Source organism: Schistocerca americana, chromosome 2 (assembly GCF_021461395.2).
Source record: "Schistocerca americana isolate TAMUIC-IGC-003095 chromosome 2, iqSchAmer2.1, whole genome shotgun sequence".
NCBI classification, from domain to species: Eukaryota; Metazoa; Arthropoda; class Insecta; order Orthoptera; family Acrididae; genus Schistocerca; species Schistocerca americana.
In genome coordinates, this window is record NC_060120.1 from 981,374,252 (window position 1) to 981,394,446 (window position 20,195).

General features: G+C 44.1%; 1 protein-coding gene across 1 annotated transcript in view; it reads right to left on the reverse strand.

Moving 5' to 3' along the window:
• Positions 1-1,412: 1,412 nt before the first annotated feature.
• The window catches only part of LOC124594585 (carbonic anhydrase 1-like), a 66,673-nt gene continuing 47,890 nt past the window's right edge, over positions 1,413-20,195 (reverse strand). Inside the window, exon 5 of the mRNA XM_047132956.1 lies at positions 1,413-1,631. Within this exon, the coding sequence (XP_046988912.1) occupies positions 1,413-1,631 (219 nt within the window). The remainder of the gene's footprint in view (positions 1,632-20,195) is intronic.

Genomic DNA, 20,195 nt, shown 5'->3' on the forward strand with positions numbered 1-20,195 from the left:
AATATAGGCTCGTCACTTCTTTACAATTTCAGTAACTAATCACATGTCAAAATTGAATTTATTTTTCTATAAAAAATAAATTTTGTGAAGATTGTTGTAATTGCTAAGCAATCAGAGTTTCACAACAGTTTTTGTATGCTTATCTCTTTTCTATCATTAAGTAAGTTAAATTACGTCCACTGTCTCCTCACTAAATCATGTGTCACCGCATTGTACTTAGTGCAACGCAGTACTTCAAAGTAAAGCTTAATGTGTTAGTATAGTCGCATTTCCATGCATTGTATTTGGGCAAAGTTTATTTTTTTTAATTGCTCTGCTGCTGCGCTGCATGTTAACATTCATCACCTAAGAGCTGTATGGAGTGTCCGTTGACGCAAAATATCACCAAAGTTTGTCAGGGCCAGTCTGACGTCACAGTCGAGATACAATAAAACCATTCAGTCAAGCATTTCATTTCAAAAGTATTATCAGTTTCAGTTTAAGTAAAGTTCAGTTCAGATTTCATTTCTTTGTCAGATATTCTTGTGTTCGTGTGTGTGACAGCGGAATTTAAAACCTGTAAATAAGACGAAGAGTCAGCAATAAGTACAGAAGATGCATTATAAATGTAGGCGAGAGGCTTCTGGTGAAAAAATTATTATAAATCGCACTAAACTGAAGATGGGGGAAAAATAAAAGTAAATTTGTAAACACAAGCAAGACGCTTCTGGCGAGAACCTTCTCTCAAATTGCAGTAAGCAAGTGAAAAGAAAAACAAACAATAATAACTGGTACATAACACCTGTTGCGGAAGATAGCCATACAAATAAACATACATCATTTGTTTCGAAACCATTTCAAAGTAATCAGCAAAAAGCTACAAAGAAAACAATTATGTCATTCCGAAGAGGTAATGTTGCCGTTCCATAAGCCATAAATCATCAGAGAGTTTAAATCGATTTCTTTACGAATTTTAGACTTCCGTTCCCTTTACCGAACGGATTGCGATTACACTTACTCCGACAGCGTACGATGACGATACACAGACCGGTGAACAGACTTTCTTTTCTTTTTTTAGGAGGTGTTGATTAGCATCGTCATGAAACACCCTCGGCAACAATGGCGACCACTACTCGAAATTTGATTGGAGAAACTTTTCACGAAGCTGTGTCACTGTAAATAGATCTTTACATATTCCGTACTTCGTTTTTGTGGGGGTTCACTGCTTTAGTGCATTTAACTTTATTCTGGTAGTGAATGATTTGGTGAAATGTTTTTCGATTGTACGTGGCATAGGGATGGGAGTGCAGTAAACTAGCAGACTGTAGACTGGAGCTGTGTGGGTCGGCCTGCTGGTATTTTTGTGGATCCCGGCTTCGGCCACGTCCCCGCCGCAGCCCAGGTGTGTGCGGCAGGCACCGGGAGGGGGCAGCTTAGTGGTGAACGCGTCGGGCGGCGCCGCGGCGCCTGGAGACGCCGTGTCGTGCGCGCCGGCCGGACTGGGTTGCCTGGCGACGCCTGTTGGCGCGCCGCCGCTCTGGCTCCGCTTTATCGCTCCGGATCACCTTGCGGCCGTTCAGCGGCTGCGTCTGGCGGAAGTTGTTCGCCATGTAGGAGCCGGATGCGGATCGGAGGTTCCGGAACGCCTCCAACTGTCAACACATAAGACGCTGGTTACCACCATGTTCACTATTACACACGAGCTTCCCGGACTACGCTACTGGCCTACACCAGGGAAGACAGCATATGACGAAATTTTATTTACACTGAGGTGACGAATGTCGTGGGCTACTTCTTGGTCCAGTGTCGGACCTGCTTTTGGCCGGAGGAATGCAGCAACTCGACGTGACGTGGACTCAAGTCGGGAAGTCTCCTGCAGAAATATTGAGCCATGCTGCCTATATAATTGCAAAACTCTTGCCGGTGCATTATTCTGAGCACGAATTAACCTATCATGTTCGATAGTGGCGTGGCTCATTGTCACCAATAAAAATTCCATCGCAAATGGCTGCAAATGGCTCTAAGTTGTCGAACAAAAAAAAAAAAAATTCAAACCCTTATAAAACATTTTATACTTTGTAACCTTTATTATTTTGCCAAATATTATTTTATGACTGACTATCTGTCTTTATAATGTTTATTTCTGTTTAACTTTAAGACTGTATAATGGAAATTCAAATCCTTTTAATATTCTGACACTACAGCTGGTAGTACTGTATTTTAAATTCCCTCTGAGCCGTGGTAAAATTAGCTGTTTTGAAGAGCGCGCCGCAGCGCGTAGTGGAAAGCAGTCGCCCTCCGTTTCTGGCGGTGGCGCCCCTGTGGCAGTCGCAGCTTTGGTGTCTCCCTCTGGTGGGAAAGCGGAAAGGTTGCCTGTTCACGTGCATTCGAGGGGTCAGTCTGCAATCTCGGCGAGTCTGGTCTGTTGGTCAGCCGGCTCAGTGTGGGGCAGTCAGTGTCGGTCTGCCGTCCGGAGTGCTAGTATGTGTTAGGCGCCAGTCTGCTCGAGTTTGTTCAGGCAATGGGCAATAGCGGTTGGATCGATCGGTTGGTCGGTCGCGCACTGGGACACAAAATGACTTGTCCGCCTGGAGCGTCGGCGCATGTGAGGTCGCCACGTGAGTACAGTGGCCGCGCCGTATAGCGAGGCGTAGTGGCTTCGCGGCCGACACGAGAGCGACAGGAGCCAACCTACGAGATTAGTCTGGCCAGTAAGAGTTGCGACGCCGTGAGACGGGAGTTCGGTGCGCCTTCCTGAGTCCGTTAAAGCGGCTGGCAGCGGACGATTCGGGAGAGCGTTTTGAGGGTGCTGCGCCAGGTCTTCGCCAGACATCACCGTTTATTAGAAGTTAAGTGATTGCTGATATGTTGTTTCATTTACTTGTTAAATTCTACTTGTTTTCTTGGTCAGTCTCTCGTCCCCAACTAGCTCGTCTGTCTCTCGTCCGCACTTGTTAGGCAGTTAGTGTCTGTCTGTCGGTCTGCCGTACGTTAATAGCTGCCTCTCTCATGTTTGTCGGATTCGGTGTTAACAAATTTATTGCTTAAAGGCCGAATTCTTGAAATATGTTTTTATCTTGCCTATCATCTTGCGAGGTGGTAATGTAGAGCATGTTGTACATTTTATGTAAGTCTGCATTTTATGGGTTTTATTCAAATAGTCATTTTAGGTTATGAGGTTGCCACCCTACCACCGTAAGAGTCCTTAAAAAAAAGTAAAAAAAAAAAGAAATTGCACCTTCGGTGGCAAATAATTTGAGTGTTGTACCATTTCCATCCCTCTTTCTTACGGGGTGCATAGTTTACGTGTTTGTGTGAGTTGTTAAATTTTTTTTAGTTTAAAGTAATCTGGTGTGTTGCAGATTTGCACGAGTGTACTCTTTCAGAGGTTGTTGTGAGCGGTCATGACTACGGCCGTGCTGAAAGAGAGCAGGCAAGCTTCTCAGCCCGAAGGCTCATTCTGTTAATATTGTTCTTTCTGCCTCTAAATAAAATTGTAACTTGATATTTAGAGGGTGCTTTTCTGCTTGTAATTTTAAATCTGTTTTTGAAAAGCTTTTAGAAATAAAATTCACATTTGCTAAAAGTAATTTCATTTTCCATCAGTTACTTCCTGGCAACTACTTCCACGCTCACCAAGTGTGAATAAATGTGTTTATGTTATTCATGAATCGCTATTAAATAAAGTAAATTCTTTAAGAAAAGATTTTGAAAGTAAATTTACGGTTCACCCTCTATTTTCTGACTAATGTTATATACAAGATTTATGTTACAATATTTGTTTCATAAACATCTTTATATACTTATGTGCAATTGATATTATTCTATGATAATATAATCTGTCTCATAAGTTTTAGCCACTCTTCAGTTTTTTCTTTTCCTTTACATTTTACAAAGAAACAAAAGTCAATATAAACTGGTATTATATATATAATTTTGTGCATATATTTTATTGCCCAATAGTGCATGTCACCTGCTTCAGTGTTTGTCACAGGTACCTGTTAATTCCGTACCATACCCTGTCATTGTTTTATTCTTAGTCTTCTAGTATTATTTTTTATACAGTAGCTATATTTTTGTTTATAAGACTGGCATGTAAAAATATAGCAATGCCGTTTAATATTGTCACATCTAAAATTTGCAATATCTATAGGAGCGTCATAGGCAGTATTTTAAGAATATGAACAAGTACTGTGCCTTCTCGATAACTTTAGTTTTCATCTGCAAGAACTAATTATTATCTATCGAATAATCTATACATAATAGATATCTCTTGTTACGCTTTGAAATTGTATCTGTGCAGCATTTACTACAACATGTCCGTCAACGATTTTTGAAGCCTTCTTAATGGGAAGCGCCCTGGTAGAGTGTGTACCGTTTCTATAACAACATGGTACGTCGTCTGACGTGACGGTGTTTGCCTATCGATATTATAACTACCTCGTTGGAGAGTAGCCTGCTGCCACATCTTTGGAATGGCGTCTATACTCACCATGGCAACCAGTAGCTTCTAACTGGTTTACCAACAGGCCCAGGGAGGTAAACCTATATACTGTAGAAACGATTTTTACTTATCTCATATGTTTAATATTTTTACATATTTTATCTGACAACTGTTGAACCAGCTAAGTTCCATGTATTTTTATTTTTTATTCTTGTCATTGTTATTTTAATTACGAAATTTTACGTTGTTATTTCACCTTTAACCCATTGGTTGGCGATGACATCACTTCTGTCAAAAGTGGGTGGAGCCTCCAGTATATAAGTAAGACGTGCATTGCTCTATATAGCAGTGATTTACCACCAGAAGGAGGTTCCTGCTCACACAGCATTTTGGTAATTCATCGTTTTATAACTTTGTAGTTTTATATAATTTTCTTTAATGTATGTAGCCCTCTGATCAGACTTTGTATTTGTCTTGTAGGTCTGGAGATGACCACAGGTGTGGTCGAAACCGGTTACCAGAATAAAGGAATTTGTGATCAAGGCTGATTTTAATAGTAACCATTAATAACGATTTCAAATGAATAATCGGTTCAGTAGCACCAGAGGACTTAGTCCATCCCGTGTAAACACAGCCCACACTATTTTGGAGCGCCCACCAGCTTGCGTAGTGCATTGTTGACAGCCTCGGTCCATGACTTCGTGGGGCCTGTGCCACACTCGAACCCTACCATCAGCTCTTATCAACTGAAATCGGGACTCATATGACCCATCCACGGTTTTACAGTTGTCTGGGGTCTACCTAATATGGTCACAGCGCTGTTAGCAAAAGGCATTGGCTTCAGTCGTCTGCTGCCATAGCCCATTAACGCCAATATCGCCCCACTGTCCTAACAAATTATGTTCCTTGTACGTCCCACGTTGATTTTTGCGGTTATTTCATGCAGTGTTGCTTACCTGTTAGCACTGACAACTCTACGCAAACGCCGCTGCTCTCGGTCGTCAAGTGAAGGCCGTCGACCACTGCGTTGTCTGTGTTGACAGGTAATGCTGGAATAGGATATTCTCGGCCCACTCTTGACACTGTGGAAATCGGAATATTGAACTCCCTAACGATTTCCGAAATGGAATGTCCCAAGCGTCTAGCTCCAGCTACTATTCCGCGTTCAAAGTCTGTTAGTTCCCAACATGTGACCATAAACATGTCGGAAACTTTTTCACATGAGTCACCTAAGTACAAATGACAGCTCCGCCAGTGCACTGCTCTTTTATACTTTGTGTACTGGATACTACCGACGTCTGTATATATCCATATCGTTGTCCCATGACTTTTGTCGCCTCAGTGTGTTGTGCGTACACTATTAAGAAATCAGTATTAAGTTTTTAGGTGATTTGGTGGTATACAGGGTGCAAAATTTAGTACACAGATTAGCCACGTCTGGCAGCAACAATAGCTCTAACCCGGATAAGCAATGAGTAGTACTGAGCTAGGGTGACAAATACAGGTACGGCGTTCCATAGTGCTTTAATTGTATACCAGACTTCATCCATCAGTTGTAGTGGCTGAAGTCCTGGGTAATCCATGGCTGAGAGGTCTGGAGGATGTACTGGCCAGGGTGGTTGTTGTTAGTCTTCAGTCCAAGGACCGGTTTGATGCAGCTCTTCATGCTACTCCATCCTCAGTGAGCCTCTTTATCTCCGAACAACTACTGCAGCGTGCATCCTTCTGAATCTGCATACTTTACTTAACTCTTTGTCTCCCTCCGCGATTTTTATCCCCCTCCCTCCCCCCCCCCCCCCTCCACACACACACATTTTCCATGGCTAAATTGATGATCTCTTAAGGTTTAGGGTGTGGCTTATCAACCGATCCCTTCTTTTAGTCGAGTTGTGCCACAAATTTCTTGTCTCCCCAGTTCTGTTCAGTACCTCCTCATCACATACGTGGTCGACCCATCTCATCTTCATTATTCTTCTGTAGCACAACATTTCGAAGGCTTCTATTCTCTTCTTGTCCAAGCGTTTGTCGTCAATTTTTCACTTCCATATGTGGCTACATTCCAGGCAAATACCTTCGGTGAAGACTTCCTAACACTTAAATCCATATTCAACGTTAACAAATTTCACTTTTTCAGAAATGCTTTTCTTACCATTGTCAGTCTGTATTTTATATTCTGTCTACTTCTGCCATCATCAGTTATTTTGTTGTCCGAATAGCAAAACTCATCTACTACTTTAAGTGTTTCGTTTCCTAATGTAACTCCGTTAGCATCGTCTGATTTAATTCGCCTACATTCTATTATCCCTGTAGTGCCTTTGTTGATGTTCATTTTATATCCTCCATTCAATATACTGTCCATTCCCTTCAATTGCTCTCAAAGTCCTTTGCTGTCTCTGACAGAATTACATTGTCGTCGGCAAACCTCAAAGTTTATATGTCGTCTCCCTGGAGTTTAATTCCTACTCCGAAGTTTTCTTTGATCTCCTTTACTGCTAGCTCAATGTACCAAACTCGCATCTTTACCAGGTCACCCACTTTCCACACCTTCTTGTCTTCTTGGAGCATCTTCGGACCCACTGCATTGATTTTCAAAACTTAGTCACATCACCCAATATCCTGCCTCTGTATATCCATGTCCCACCGTCTATGCTCCCTCATACCTGATCCATCTTACCATAACTTGAAACAACTCTCACTACCCAAAGATCAAATCCGTGTCGAGTTACACAATTCTTTCCAGCCCTATTCACAAATCCCCACCTCACACCTCCTTCCATTTCCCTCCCTTACCTTTCCATTCCTTCAATGAATTTTAGTAGATCCCAGGGACTCCAAAGATGATCCTTTTCATACATCCACCATCACCATAATACCGCAGAAGCATTAATATTTCATCAGTGATTATGATTTAACTGTAATGTAAAAATAAGTAAATATATGTGTCACCTGTTAATGTATTTCAAAACTGGTTCCAAATACACTCTAAGACATAAAAAACGACTCACCACGAAGGAATCATCCAAATGGAACAGATATAGGTAGAATTGACGTACATGTACAAACAAACAAATGATTATAGTTTCAGAAAAATTGCAAAACTTATTCAAGAGAAAGACCTTCACAAATTGAGCACGTCAATCACGGGTTGGTCTGCAAATCGCTCTAATGCAAACAGTTATTATTCCAGGCATTAACTGGTAAGAGTTGTTTGATGTCCTCCTGAGGGATTTCGTGCCACATTCTGTCCAATTGGCGCGTTAGATCACCAGACACTGACTTGGATGGAGGGCGCAAACCTTCTCAATTCAGGAGAGATCAGACGAACTAGCTGGCCAAGGCAGCAGAAACTATCGCAGTATGCAGGCGGGCATTAGCTTGCTGGAATGTACTATAAGTCCCGGATGGCTTGCCATGAAGGGTGGCAAAACGGGGCGTAGACTATCTTTGACGTACCGCTGTGCTGTAAGTGTGGCACGGATGACAACCAAAGGGGCCCTGCTATGCAGTGAAATGACACTCCCGATTACCACTCCCGTGATTGGGGCACATGCAGGGCGACAGTCAGGTTGGTATCAAACAACAGTCCGGGGTGCCACCAGACGCGTCATCGGCCTGGTACTCTCGTTGACTCGACTGCAGTTATTGACTTCAGTGATGAGTCTCGTTTGGAACCGGGCCCCCATGACCAGCGAACAATCAGACCAAGCCAAATAAATGCTTGCATAGCAACGAGTTATTTACTTGCTCAGTTTGTGAAGCTCATCTCATGAATAAATCATCTAATTTTTCTGAAACTGTAATCATTTGTTTGTCTATACATGTACATCACATCTACTAATTTCCATCCCATTCGAGCAATTGCTTCGTGGTGCATCGTCTTTTTTTCCTGTTTTCTTAGAGGACATAATACACTGGATAGCCAGAGAAACTGGTACACTTGCCTAATATCGTGTAGGGCCCCCGCGAGCACACAGAAGTGCCGCAACCCGACGTGGCATGGACTCGACTAATATTTGATGTAGCGCTGGAGGGAACTGAAACCATGAATCCTCTAGGGCTGTCCATAAATTCGTAAGAGTACGACGGGTAGAGATCTCTTCTGAACAGCACGTACAAAGGCATTACAGATATGCTCGATCAGGTTCATGTCTGGGGAGTTTGGTGGCCAGCGGAAGTGTTTACACTCAGAAGAGTGTTCTTAGAGCCACTCTGTAGTAATTCTGGACTTTGGGGGTGTCGAATTGCCCACGTCCGTCGGAATGCTAAATGGACATGAATGGATGCAGGTGGTCAGACAAAATGCTTACGTACGTGTCACCTGTCACAGTCGTACCTAGACGTATCAGGGGTCCCATATCACTTCAACTGCACACGCACCACACCATTACAGAGCCTCCACCAATTTGAACATTCCCCTGCATACAAGTGTGGTCAACGGATTCGTGAGGTTGTCTCCATACCCGTACACCTCCATTCGCTCGATAGAATTTGAAAGGACACTCGTCCGACCAGGCAACATGTTTCCAGTCATCAACAGACCAATGTCAGTGTTGATTGGCCCTGGCGAGGCATAAAACTTTGTGTCCTGCAGTCATCAAGGGTTCACGAGTGGGCACTCAGCTGAGAAAGCCCATATCGATGATGTTTCGTTGAATGGTTCGCACTTGTTGATGGCCAAAATTAAAATCTGCAGCAATTTACGGAAGAGTTGCGCTTCTGGCACGTTAAACGATTCTCTTCACCGTCTTCTTGCAAAATCTTTTCCCGGCCTCAGCGACGTCGGAGATCTGATGCTTTACCAGATTCTTGATATCCACCATGGTACACTCGCGAAAAATCCCCACTTCATCGCTACCTCGGAGATGCTGTGTCACATCGCTCGTGCGGCAGACTGTAACACCACGTTCAAACTCACATAAATCTTGATAATCCGCCATTGAAGCAGCAGTAACCGATGTAACAACTGCGCCACACACTTGTTGTCTCACATAGGCGTTGTCTACCGCATCGCTATATTCGTCCTGTTTACATACCTCGATATTTGAATTCACATGCCTATACCAATTTCTTTGGCGTTTCAGTGTATTTGTCGAAATATTTGCTTACGGCTGAATTTTCACATATCTATCATTTTATCGATGAACTTCGTGATGGCGTCATAGACTTCAGCTTCAGTAATAGAAGACATCTGTCTCGACTGTTGGGTAAAGGCCTCCTCTAAACATTTTCACATGCGATGGACTTCTGCAGTCCTCATCTCTGTTGCTCCTAGATATGTGCTTAGTCCATCTACCATCAGATCGTCGTCTTGGCCTTTTATTCCGCACTATCTGATCAAAAGTACCCAGACACTCCTGTGTAATGCGGAACGGACCACTGTATCTCACGAAAGGTGGACCCGCTAGTGTAAAAGGAGGTGGGGAGTATTGTCAGCGGAGAAGCAGTAACAGCAGAATGGGTCAGTCAAGAGAGCTGAGTGACTTCGAACGTCCTGTATGTCACGTGGGAGTGTTGTGATCGTGAAGTAGAAACGCGAAGGACCGGCCACAACTACACCAAGACCAGGTGGACCTCATGTGCTGGCCCACATAGCATATGGAGCACTCCGAAGGGTAGTTGTAGAAGTAGCATGAAACCAGTATAAGAAATCACTCCTTGATTTCTAGGCGCTTCAGTCCGAAACCGTGCTGCTGCTACGGTCGCAGGTTCGAATCCTGAATCGGGCATGGATGTGTGTGATGTCCTTAGGTTAGTTAGGTTTAAGTAGTTCTAAGTCTAGGGTACTGATCTCCAGTGGCTGTGAGTGGGAAGCTACACAATACAGCGCACAATGGTCGAGCTGCTCATTATAAGCCACGCATTTCGGTAGTCAGTGCTAGGTGATGCTCGAGCTTGTGTACATAGCGACGCCATTGGACAGTGGATCACTGACAATGAGTGATGTGTAAATGTGAATCACGATGTACCCTCTGGTGATCCGATGTAAGGAACTGAGTTTGGCGAATGCCCAGTGAACGCTACCAGCCAACATGTATAGTGTGTAGTATAGAAGGGGTGGTGTTGCGTTGTGGGGATGTTTTTTGTGGTGATAGTGGGCTCACCTTATTGCGCTCAAGAAAGTCGCAAAGCACAAGGATATGAACTCATTTCATAGCAGTGTGCTCTGTGTACAGTAGAACAACAGTTCGGAGGCGATGATTGAGGCAGCATGACAATCTACCCTTTCACAAGGCAGTGAGGCAATCGTCTGTGGACAATAAAATTCACGAAATGAACTAGCCTGCACACAGTTCCGACCTGAACTCAATGAAGAACCGTAGGTAAGGTGTAGAATGTCGACGTCGAACAAGACTCCAGCGTCCAACATCACTATCTTCTCTGGTTTCCGCTCTTGAGGACGAGTGGGCTGCAATTCCTCCACAAACATTTAGATACTTCATCTCAAGTGTCCCTAGCCGTCATAAAGGTGAAGGGTACAGAAAATTGGCATAGAGATCAACATAAACATCATTTCCGCCCTTTTTATTGCTCATGGAAACCACAAATTGCGTGTTGTACCAAGATACAGCGAGACCTTCAGTGGTGGTGGTCCAGACTGCTGTACATGCCGGTACCTCTAATACCCAGCAGCACGTCCTCTTGCGCTGATGCATGCCTGTAATCGTCGTGGCATACTATCCACAAGTTCATCAGTGCACTGTTGGTCCAGATTGTCCCCTCCACGGCGATTCGGCGTAGGTCCCTCAGAATGGTTGATGGGTCACGTCGATCATCAACAGCCCTTTTAAATGTATCTCAGGTATGTTCGATACAATTCATGTCTGGAGAAAATGCTGGCCACTCTAGTCGAGCGACGTCGTTATCCTGAAGGACGTCATTCACAAGATATGCACGACGGGGGCGCGAATTGCCGTCCATGAAGACGAATACCTCGCCAATGTACAGCCTCTATGGTTGCACTATCGGTCGGAGGATGGCATTTACGTATCATACAGCCGTTACGGTGCCTTCCATGGCCACCAGCGGCGTACGTCGGCCCCACATAATGCCACCCCAAGACAGCAGGCAACCTCCACATTGCTGCACTCGCTGGACAGTGTGTCTAACGCTTTCAGCCTGACCAGGTTGTCTCTAGTCTCCGACGACTGTCTGGTTGAAGGCATATGCGACACTCATCGGTGAAGAGAGCGTGATGCCAATGCTGAGCAGTCCATTCGGCATGTTGTTGGGCCCATCTGCACCGCGCTGCATGGTGTCGTGGTTGTGAAGATGGACCTTGCCATGGACGTCGGCAGTGAAGTTGCGCACCATGCAGCTTTTTGCGCACAGTTTGAGTCGTAACACGACAACCTGTGGCTGCATGAAAAGCATTACTGTCAGGGTTTCTCCGAGCTATAATCCGTTGGTAGTGGCCATCCACTGCAGTAGTAGCCCTTGGGCGGCCTAAGAGAGGCATGTCATCAACGGTTCCTGTCTCTCTGTATCTCCTCCATGTCCGAACAACATCGCTTTGGTTCACTCCGAGACGCCTGGACACTTTCCTTGTTGAGAGCCCTTCCTTGAACAAAGTAACAATGCGGACGCAACCGAATCGCGGTACTCACCACAGACAACACGAGCCGTGTACCTCCTTCCTGGTGGAATGACTGGAACTGATCTGCTGTCGGATCCCCTCCGTCTAATAGGCGCTGCTCGTGCATGGGTGTTTACATCTTTGTGCGGGTTTATTGACATCTCTGAACAGTCAAACGGACTGTGTTTGTGAGCGATAGAATATGCATAGTCAACGTGTTTCTTCAGGAATTGTGAGAACCGTAGTGATGATGTTTCACAGATATTTCAATAGTTTACGCCTCCGTCATCCCTTGGTACATGTTTTTCTACATTGTCGTTGGACGATTAACTGTTTTGTCGCACTGTGCATGTGCGCGATTTTTAAGTAGTCTACGTTGTAGGATTTGTTAGGAAGAAGTAATAAGAGATATATAAATCTTGTGACATTGCACTAAACTTTCAGTGCTTACTTTCTAGTAATATTGATACTTCGTTGTATTTATTCGTGTAAATACTGTAGGGTTGAATTTAAATAAGCCACGCTTTTACTTTTAGCAGCAAAAGGACCAGTCGATAATTGTAATCATATTCGATACCGCTAACCTACCTCTACGCATATGATGAGTAACGCAACATTTGCGTCCTTTGAGACACCTTTTAGCTAACGTGTTACTGTGATTCGGAAAAGGGAAATAGTCTGTTGGAATGTGGGAGAGGTGTGAATTCAACACTGCGGAAGAGACGCAGTACGAATTGGACGCAGTACGAAGATATCGGCCTTCACGTCGTCCAACAAACACTTCTCGATTCAGCCAGAGATGGTTTAGTAAACCCATGGAAAAGGTAGGTCGGCATAAAAAAAGCGAGTGATTCGTGTGGTGAGATTTCACTGTGTCCAGCACTTTATAATGTTCGTCAACATATTTTTACAGTCCGGTGTAAGCCGTATTTGAGATATTTTACGCCCATTATAAGTTTTAATCAAAGACATAGGAGCAATTGTCTCATTTACCTGTCCCTTACTCTTGTAAGTGTCTCCAAAACACCTCCTTCCTCAGCTGTTTGTGTCCACGCAATTTTTAATATTAGTTAGCTCTTCATTTTTAGTGTTTTTAGAAACTTTTTTTCTGGGTGGTCCTGCCTTGCTTCTAGACATACTATTTCAGGAACTTCTGCATTTCGAAGTCACTATCTGACACCAGTAGAGCTGTTTACTGAAGAGAGCTTTTTTCACAGGTAAAAATTTTGAGGTCGGCCAGTAGATGATCCTTCAAGCATCTCAATGCGGCACGCACCTTTAATCCGCCAGCAAGCTTCAAGTGTGCGCACAACCCGCTGCACAGCGAAAATTCATTTCGGGAAACTGCCTTCGTCTGCACCAGTCTACTTCTACTCGTATGTTTTTTGCTTCGACCCTCTCGTGTCATACAGCTTCCTAAAAATGGGATTTCTTTACTTCTTCCACTACTACTTCAGGTTAAAGAAGTCATTATACTTCCTTCTACTGCTGTGCATCACCATTATTTTCTTTCTTGGCATGTTGTCTATTCAATGCAAAAGTTATTCCGCATTTTCTTGACTTACGGATAGGTCGTCCGCGTCTTCCGAGAACCTTAGCGTTGACACCTCTTCCTTTTCCGTTTTATTCCCCTCCTAACATTTTTAGAGAAACTTTATGTTCTGTAGAATCTGCACCTAATCGCTGGAATCGTGACGCTGATGAAAATAATTGGACTTTACTGCCTTGTACGCAGACAAAGAAGATAACGTTAGTAGTTACCTTATACTTCATACACTGAAGAGCCAAAGAAACTGGTACACGTGCCTAATATGGCGTAGGGTCTCCGCGAGCAAGCAGAAGTGCCGCAACACGACGCGGAATGGACTCGACTAATGTCTGAAATAGTGCTGGAGGGAACTGATACCATTAATCCTGCAGGGCTGTCCACAGATCAGTAAGAGGGGTGAAGATCTCTTCTGAACAACACGTTGCATGGCATCCCAGATATGCTCATTAATGTTCATGTCTGTGGAGTTTGGTGGCCAGAGGAAGAGTTTAAACTCAGAAGAGTGTACCAGGAGCCACTTTGAAGCAATTCTGGATGTGTGCGGTGTGGCATTGTCCTGCTGGAATTTCCCAAGGCAATTGCACAATAGACATGAATGGATGCAGGTGATCAGACAGAATGCGTACGTACGCCTCACCTGTCAGAGTCGCATATAGACGTATCAGAGGCCCCATATCACCCCAACTGCACATGCCCGACGCCACTACAAAGCTCACACCTGCTTGAGCAGTCCCTTGCTGATACGCACGGTCTATGGATTCATGAGGTTGTCTCCATATCCATACATGTCCATCCACTCGATACAATTTGTAACGATACTCGTCCGACCAGGCAACATATTTTCAGTCATCAACAAACCAATGGTGAGACGGGCCCAGGCGAGGCGCAAAGCCTTGTGTCGTGCAGTCATCAAGGGTACATGAGTGGGCCATCACCAACGAAATTCCATATCGATGATGTTTCGTTGAATGGTTCGCACGCTGACACTTCTCGATGGCCCAGCATTGAAATCTGCAGCAATTAGCGGAAGGGTTGCACTTTTGTTATGTTGAACGAAACTCTTCATCGTCGTTGGTCCCGTTCTTGCAGGATCCTTTTCCTGCCGCAGCGATGTCGAAGATTTGATACTTTACCAGATTACTGATATTCACGGTACACTCGCGAAATGGTCGTACGGAAAAATCCTCACTCCATCGCTGTCTTGGAGATGCTGTGTCCCATCGCTCGTGCGCCCGCTATAACGTGACGTTCACACTCACTTTAATCTTGACAACCCGTCGTTGTAGCAACAGTAAACGACCTGCGCCTGACCCTTCTTGTCTTGTACAGGCGTTGCTGACAGTAGCGACGTATTCTGCCAGTTTACATATTTCCGTATTTGAATATGCATACCAGTTTTTCTGGCGCTTCAGTGTAGAATGGCTAACGTCCTTGCCGCGGTGGTAACATCGGTTCCCGTCAGATCACCGACGTTTAGCGCTGTCGGCCAGGACTATAACTTGGATAGGTGACCGTGCAGTCTGACGAGCGGTGTTGGCAAGCGGGGTGTGCGCAGCTTCTACTTGTTCCCTTGGTACAGGCCTACAGAGACAATGAGGTTACATAAACCTATCCAGAATGAGATTTTCACTCTGCAGCGGAGTGTGCGCTGATATGAAACTTCCTGGCAGATTAAAACTGTGTGCCCGACCGAGACTCGAGCTCGGGACCTTTGCCTTTCGCGGACAAGTGCTCTACCAACTGAGCTACCGAAGCACGACTCACGCCCGGTACTCACAGCTTTACTTCTACCAGCATCTCGTCTCCTACCTTCCAAACTTTACAGAAGCTCTCCTGCGAACCTTGCAGAACTAGCACTCCTGAAAGAAAAGATATAGCGGAGACATGACTTAGCCACAGCCTGGCGGATGTTTCCAGAATGAGATTTTCACTCTGCAGCGGAGTGTGCGCTGATATGAAACTTCCTGGCAGATTAAAACTGTGTGCCCGACCGAGACTCGAACTCGGGACCTTTACCTTTCGCGGGCAAGTGCTCTACCAACTGAGCTACCGAAGCACGACTCACGCCCGGTACTAACAGCTTTACTTCTGCCAGCATCTCGTCTCCTACCTTCCAAACTTTACAGAAGCTCTCCTGCGAACCTTGCAGAACTAGCACTCCTGAAAGAAAAGATATAGCGGAGACATGACTTAGCCACAGCCTGGCGGATGTTTCCAGAATGAGATTTTCACTCTGCAGCGGAGTGTGCGCTGATATGAAACTTCCTGGCAGATTAAAACTGTGTGCCCGACCGAGACTCGAACTCGGGACCTTTGCCTTTCGCGGGCAAGTGCTCTACCAACTGAGCTACCGAAGCACGACTCACGCCCGGTACTCACAGCTTTACTTTTGCCAGTATCTCGTCTCCTACCTTCCAAACTTTACACAAGCTCTCCTGCGAACACTTGCCCGCGAAAGGCAAAGGTCCCGAGTTCGAGTCTCGGTCGGGCACACAGTTTTAATCTGCCAGGAAGTTTTACATAAAACTATGTTTCGTACAATGGTATGATTTTGTAGGTACCGGGTGATCCAAAGTCAGTATAAATTTGAAAACTTAATAAACCACGGAATAATGTAGATAGAGAGGTAAAAATTGACACACATGCTTGGAATGACATGGGGTTTTAATAGAAAAAAAACCATATTGCTAAACGCGTGAAAGATCTCTTGCGCGCGTCGATTTGTGATGATCGTGTGCTCAACCACCACTTTCGCCATGCTTGGCCTCCCAGGTCCACAGACCTCAGTCCGTGCGATTATTGGCTTTGGGGTTACCTGAAGTCGCAAGTGTATCGTGATCGACCGACATCTCTACGGATGCTGAAAGACAACATCCGACGCCAATGCCTCACCATAACTCCGGACATGCTTTGCAGTGCTGTTCACAACATTATTCCTCGACTACAGCTATTGTTGAGGAATGATGGTGGACATATTGAGCATTTCCTGTAAAGAACATCATCTTTGCTTTGTCTTACTTTGTTATGCTAATTATTGCTGTTCTGATTAGATGAAGCGCCATCTGTCAGACATTTTTTGAACGTTTGTATTTTTTTGGTTCTAATAAAACCCCATGTCATTCCAAGCATGTGTATCAATTTGTATCTCTCTATCTACATTATTCCGTGATTTATTCAGTTTTCAGTTTTATACTGACTTTTTGATCACCCGGTACATTCAATGGCATATGTTTATCCTGTCTGAAAAATGTGTTGCGATTGGAGTTAGTAGCAATGAAGTAATAAATTTAAACGTTATCAAGAATGCAGCAGTTTTCCTTGCATCTCATAGGTCACGACGTCTTAGCTGCTAAACCATGCATAGTACAACGATATAATTTTGCACTTACAGTCTGTGGTATGTGTGTACACTGCCTGTAAAATGCGTCGCGAATACAGTTAGTAGTAAAAAGTAGTAAGTTATAACGTCATGCCAGTTCTGTTACTGCATGAATAGCAGAAAAGTAGTAAGCAATAAACATTTCTCTTTTCATCATCTCGTTGGGGTTGTCAGGGAGGAAAAAAAATCGTAAAGGTTTGAAATTACGTGTAAAGTTTATTGCAAGTCGCTAAGTGCTCTCACTGGATGAATAAAGCCTGAGAATTTACACGTCGGGGCCTACGGTACTTTTAAACCGGCACCTCCTCCCCTCTGATAGACAGATGCTTGTTGCCCTGACAGCGAATGTTGCCTGTCAGTAAAGTGTACGTGTACGAAGTTTGGTTGAAATCGGTCCAAAGAGAGTGTTGACGACAAAAGCTGTAGATAGAGACCAAAGCTTGACTAAGGAAATGTAGATTACAGGGGTTACACGGAGATGAAGATGTGTATACGAGAGGGCACCCAAAAAAACCGGAATTGTTTTTAAAATCTATATATTTTGAAAATGTTTACAAAACAAACTTATCCCCCTCACAGTGCTCTTTGTTACAATATTACATTTGTCCCACCGGTGCTTCCACTGGTCGAACTTTTTTTCTAGTATCTTTAGCAATGCCTGATAGCTCCTCCCTCATCATTTTTTTCCCTTGACTTCCTCAGTGTTGTCAAACTGGTGCCCTTTCACACCCCTTTTCATGCGTGGAAATAAGGAAAAGTCACACGGAGCCAGCGAGTAAGGTGCGTGGAGCAGGGGAACCGTGTCCTTTTTAGCCAAAAACTGCCTAACAGAGGTGGCTGTGTGTGCAGGTGCGTTGTCGTGGTGGAAGAACCGATCTCCTGTCTGCCACAAATCGGGTCTTTTATGGCGAACACTGTCGCGCAATCTCTGACAGTTGTCTCTCGACAGTGTGTGAGCACTCTAATTTTTTCAGTATTTTCATCGATTCGTGCAGTTGACGGACGTCCACAACGAGGTTTGTCATCAATTGACATTCGTTTTTTTACATCGAGCAAACCTCTTGTACACTTGACTTTTTCCCATTGCATCAACGTGGTAAGCTGTTTTCAACAATAAAACAGTTTCAGCAACATTTATACCGATTGGAAAAGAAACTTTCACAGCTGCACGTTGTTCACTCAAACTTGCCATCATAAGTTTTTAGTTAAAGTGGAAATAGATTTGCGAAAGAGTTAGTTTGAGAAGTTGTATAATTTCGTGTATGCCTTCACTTGGTTTTTCTTATGAGCCACGGGATTATGTTCTATAATATGTATTGTTACTTCTTTAGGTATGTTAATGTAAAGAATTCGTATGTTCTTTATTGTGTTTGCAAGTGTTCTGGAATTTTTTATGGTGCATTTTTCCAATATTTCGTCAGCAGTTGGAATAATCAAGTTTACCAACCACGAAGGTGAACAAAAATGTTCCGTTATTTCATGGAAACTTATCAGAGTTACGAAACCACCTACATTTCCTTTGCCAGACTGAGGACCCCCTGCTTGAATCCATATTCTCAGTGTTCCCAAGCCAAGACACCGTTGGATTACGAGTTCGCACAAGTAACTGCTAGCAACCACGTGACGTGCTTATAGCAGTCCTGATACAACTGTGTCTCTGGACAGTTCTCCGTGACTAATGGACGCCCATCGTTTAGGCTAACGTCTGTCTACAGCAGCTCTGGCCGGGCGATCTAGCTAGTCATTTCCCGCAATGAAATGTTGCAAGTACCCGCAGAAAGACCGTTTACGTTCGTATTGTTTGTTCATCCATATGAATTCGCACTTCTGGTTTCGGCTGTCGGTTTCCTTCGTTAGCGCTGGCGCGTGTTGCCGCTGATCACACCTCCGTCGTGTTAACTACCGCGACAAGTCACTCGCCCCAGCGTCAAACAGACCTAGTATGTGGCGAAATCAGGATATTAAAGCAGCAACAAAATCCAGACGGTCTGAATTTGAATCTGCAATTCTTCAGCAGTTCGATAGAACAAGACGGCCACACGGGTATCGGGAGCGATGTGGCTTGGAAGTCTCAAAGGGTGCAGGTCGAACACAGAAAGAACGTAGATCTAGGAACAGTGGGTATAACAGTTTAAATTGTCGTAGCTGTATTAGGAAAGTATTAGAGCTCCAAGAACTAACAGAAAGCTGTGATGCTCTAATCGTTATAGGCACTGAAAGCTGGCTAAAGCAGGAGGTCAGTTCAACCGAAATTTTTGCGAAAGACCTAACGGTGTTCAGAAAGGATAGGCGAAATACAGTTGGCGGTGGCGTGTTTGCTGCTGTTTGTAGTAGTTTATCTTCTACTCAAACTGAAGTAGATGATTCCTGTAAGACAGTATGGGTAGAAGCCATTCTTGGCAACCGGAATAAAATAATAATTGGATAAATAATAATTGGATCCTATTACCGACCTCCTGACTCAGATGATACAAACAATGAAAGGTTGAAAGAAAAATTGAGTCTAATTTCAGACACGTACCCGACTCATACATGTATAGTAGGTGTTGACTTCAGTTTACCCTCGCTATGTAGGCGAAAATACCTATTTAAATCCGGAAGTATAAAACATCATCCGAAATTATCCTAAACGCATTCTCTGAAAATCATTTCGAGCAAACGGATACAGGAATTAGTGAGCACAGGGTTGTCGTAGCCAGACCGAACACTGTAACCCGCAAATCCACCAAAAATAAACGAAAAATATACCTATTGGGGAAAATAAAACATTTAAAAATTCGCTTGACGCCTTGCTGAGAGACAATCTCGACTCCTTCGAAGTTAACATGTAAGTGTTGACCAGATGTGGCTTGAATCCAAAGAAATTGAATCGACAGTAGTTGAGACATTTATATCAAATAAATTAACAAAAGACGGAGGAGATCATCCATCGTAAACCAACCCGGTCAGAACACTGTTGCAGAAACAACGAAAAAAGCATGGCAAATTTAAACGAATGTAAAATCCAAAGGATTGCCTATCTTTTACAGAAGCTTGAGATTTTGCGTGGACTTCGACGCGAGATGCTTATAACACTTTCCACAAGGAAACTTTGTCTCGAAACCTGGCAGAAAGCACAAAGAGATTCTGGTCGTGTGTAAAATATGCTAGCGGCAAGACACAATCAATGCCTTTTCTGCGCGAGACTATCGATGACAGTACAGCTAAAGCCGAGTTACTAATCACGGCGTGGTTCTAGGCGCTTCAGTCTGGATCCTGCGACCGCTACGGT